This window comes from Tarenaya hassleriana, unplaced genomic scaffold (assembly GCF_000463585.1).
Source record: "Tarenaya hassleriana unplaced genomic scaffold, ASM46358v1 Cleome1, whole genome shotgun sequence".
NCBI lineage: Eukaryota > Viridiplantae > Streptophyta > Magnoliopsida > Brassicales > Cleomaceae > Tarenaya > Tarenaya hassleriana.
Window position 1 is genome coordinate 11,625,265 of NW_010960187.1, and position 3,773 is coordinate 11,629,037.

Below are 3,773 nucleotides of genomic sequence, written 5' to 3' on the forward strand. Positions count from 1 at the left end.
GTCGCTTTTAGCCGGCCTTGCCGGTAACGAGGCGACCGGCGAGGAGACGCCGGCGGCGACGGGGTAGTATGGCCACTGCTCGGCAGACGATTCTTCGCGTGCATTTGAATCGACGGATCTCTCTCTCCCTCCCCCGTTGAAAATTCCGGTTCCCCTCCTCCTTCGTCACACGCGCTACGTCATATGTCAACGCGCCGGCGGCGGATGGGGATTAACGCCGAGACGTAGATAATTTTCCGGCGGTGGTGGCCGAATTCGAAGTAAAACACCGCGAGCGAGAGAGACTTTTTTTCGTGAGGTGGAGGCGTGACCGATCACATGCACCCCCTCTTCTGTCTTTTTTTCGTTTGTTTTCTCCTTTATTTTTTTTTAAATAGAAAAATATTTATGCAAATCTTGCTCGGTTCCATTTAAACGGATATTATCACCAGAGTAAGACTTAGGTTTTGAATAATTCCCTCTTTAGAATAATTTCCTTTTTCGTCTAATGAGAATTTATCTGTATATACTTCTGAGATGGGGAAGAAGTAAAAATTTACCCCAAAGAATGCTTTTTGGTTTGGATCATAATAAACCGAAAACCCATCTATATTTTTAAAATTGTATATTTTTTTTATGAAATTTAAAATTTTATAATTGGGTCAACATATAGATACAAATATAAAAAACTTAATTATTTCATCACACAAGAGAAAGAAAACTAACACGACAAGTAATGTTTTGATTCTATGCTTTATGTCCATTTTCCCATCTTCCTTTCAGGAACGGCACGTGCTATGATAATGTGATTTAAATCCTTTTTTTTTAATTAAATTAAACTCTCCAAAACCAAAAGATATAATTAGTGTTATTAATAAACATACTATAATGTACAAACATATTAAAAAAATGGTCATCTAGTTAAATAATTGAGGCATACAATACAGCAATGGCGGTCGCATGTGCAATATCACAGAGTGGCAACAGTGACATTCTTTTTTATTTATTAGTAACAGTATTATATAAGCTCGGCATCATCACATCACATCATATGGAAGCATTTCCCACTGATTCCGCATCTAGAAAATGTCTTAAATCATTGGGATCTCAAAATTTTCCAAACAGAAGAACACCTTACATTGAAAAGAATGTTCATCACATTTGCTGTTTGGTATTTAAAAAAAAAACAAAACTAATCCTCCCTCTTCCTAAATTCAACATCATAATGAATGATCCTTCCCTCTTCCTAAATTCTTCTTCTACTTTAATACTCTCTCTTAATCAATCTCCTTTCATATGAATCGTGGATTTTAGCCAAACAAATCCATCGACATCCTCCCTTCTCACATATACACTCTCTCTATTACCAATTCAAACAGAGAAAATATGCGTTTTCTCAAACGCATTTCATCAACATCACAAATCCAAACCATATGCAGAAACGAGCCCTCTCGCGAGTCAACTCGTTTATACTGAGTTGGATTAAAAAATATGAACCCCCAAAACGGGTTTGATAACCAACTCGTTACGAGCCAAACTCATCACAGACAAGCACGACCAGCCCGCGAACTTGTTTGTAAGCATTTTTTTATTATATTTAATATTATATAATATTTTAATTATTTTTAAATATTTTTACTTTTTTACTTTTTATTCGACTCACAAACTCGAGCGATTTGGGGCGAGACAGAATTTCTTGACTCGTGAAAAACGGGTCACAATCGAGTCAGACCCAAAACGAACTGGTTAAGACCGAGCCGGGCCGAGCCAGCCGTTTTGCACCCCTGCATAGCTACCCTAAAAAAAGGGACGCTTGCATAAAAAAGAGAGACCAAGCCAAAAAAAAATAAAGGAGATGAATAAAGTGGATGCGGACTAAGATAGCTCCTGAGAGGCAGATTTCAAGTTTCAACTGGGCAATGATGATGACAAACGTCTATGGACATTGTCCAAAGTTAGTCGACTGCCAATGATTTATCCCACGTAATGCACACACTAATAAACCTCAAACTCGGTTTGGCAACTTAAAGCTTTTTTCTCCATCACTCGTCGTGCAGTGTGCCCATGATGTCTTCGTCCCTGAAGAGATGAAACCTGCATCCATCATACCAGCAATCAGCTGAATTACTTACGTGATTCAAATTGCACACTTTCTTGAACATGTTATCAACGTTATACTGAGGTTTTCATGTCGCATACCAAGACGGACACAATGGTCAAATCAGCAACCCATCAACGTTTCTAATTCTACCCATGAAAACAAGTCCAATAGCCCTTTCTCAACAAGCGCGGCTTTAGGGATGTTACTTTACAACCATTTACCGTGATCTCTATCTATTAATCTGTGGGCGCAGGCCAAAATCTAGAAGATTTGCCAATGAAAAAACAATGGGATCGGATTTTCTGCGTACGGTGTTTCTCTGAACAATTCCGACTCAAATCTAGGAACGCTGGGAATAACGGATCCACGGGATCGGAGCCTCCGATCTAATAGAACTGTAGAAGGAAGAAAGTTTGAAATACATACTCGTTTTCGCCGAGCTTGACTTGAGTACCACCGTACTCAGGAAGAAGAACAGTGTCGCCTTCCTTAACCGAAACCGGAATCAATTTGCCGTCCCTGTCCCTTGAGCCCGGTCCCACAGCTATGACCTTACCAGAGTTCAGCTGCAACAACGCGGAAAATGTTCACCGATCAGAACTCTCCGGGGAAACCAGAGTGTCAAATCGTCGGGGAAAAACCCCCCACACTTACTTTGGCTGATTTCTCCGGGAGGAGAATGCCGGCGTCGGTTTTCGCCGGCTGGGCGATTTTCTGCACCAGGACGCGGTTGAACGTCGGAATCAGACGCTTCATCATCTCCGAACGATCTGAACTTTTCTCCGGAGAAACGCTCAAAGGATACTACGGGTTTTTGGGATTTGAAGCTCGAATGCGGAAGGGTTCTACGGATCGGACAATATGTTAGGGTTTTAGGGAATTTTGGGGATTTTTTTCCAGCGGCCGTGGGGGCCCACACAACCAAGCTATTGATTTCTTCATGGACACATATTGGGCTTTATTCGGACCATCTTTGATTTATAATTAGAAATGGGCCGGCCCATTAAATACGTAACTGTAGGCTAGGTCCATAACAAACGACAACGTTTTGAAGGATGGTCAACAATGGTGAGAATTTGGAGGCAAAATAGCAAAAGTACCCTTACTTTGCTACAAAGACTTCATGGTATACCCTTCAAAACCCTAAAATTTTGAAAAAAAAATAAAAGGAATAAAAGACATAATTAACCCTCTCACAAAAGTAACGTGATACTCCTCTCTTCATTTTGAATTCACCTCTCTTGTTTTCATTCTTTGACAACTCTTCATTTCTTTCTTAACTTTCTCTCTCTACTCTTATCTTTCTCTCAACTTTTCCATTTTCTTTCTTCTCATTTCATTTTTATACATAGAAAAACAAACGAAAAATGATTATTTCGTTGAGCATATCTTCACCGACGACCTCATATCTTCTTCTTGAGTCGGTCTAAGACAGAACAAATGACAAGAACCGAAGGTAAACTCATTAATACAAGAGATTGGTTTGATGCATAAACTTTGTGTTTTGTGTTTGCGTTTTATGATTTTTAGAGTGAATCGTGTGGTTTTTTTTATTTATGAAAATGAGATAGATGCATAGCAAATCTGTCGAAGAATATGTAAGAGGCGCATATTAATTCCAAATATTTGTTTTGGTCACACTGGTCATACTAGTCACACACACTAGTCCCACTGGTCACACCGTTCAAAATTT

The 3,773-nt window shown here is 39.6% G+C and overlaps 2 protein-coding genes across 2 annotated transcripts in view; both read right to left on the reverse strand.

Moving 5' to 3' along the window:
* The window catches only part of LOC104823815 (uncharacterized protein At1g04910-like), a 4,771-nt gene extending 4,426 nt beyond the window's left edge, over positions 1-345 (reverse strand). The window contains exon 1 of the mRNA XM_010555558.1: positions 1-345. Within this exon, the coding sequence (XP_010553860.1) occupies positions 1-104 (104 nt within the window). The 5' untranslated portion in view covers positions 105-345.
* A 1,477-nt stretch (positions 346-1,822) lies between these two features.
* Positions 1,823-2,938, reverse strand: LOC104823825 (10 kDa chaperonin, mitochondrial). The gene is made up of 3 exons (XM_010555570.2): positions 2,735-2,938; positions 2,507-2,646; positions 1,823-2,073 (listed from the first exon to the last, which is right to left on the reverse strand). Exons 1-3 carry the CDS (start codon positions 2,837-2,839, stop codon positions 2,022-2,024), a joined length of 297 nt encoding a protein of 98 aa, XP_010553872.1. The 5' UTR covers positions 2,840-2,938; the 3' UTR covers positions 1,823-2,021.
* Between the last annotated feature and the right edge of the window lie 835 nt (positions 2,939-3,773).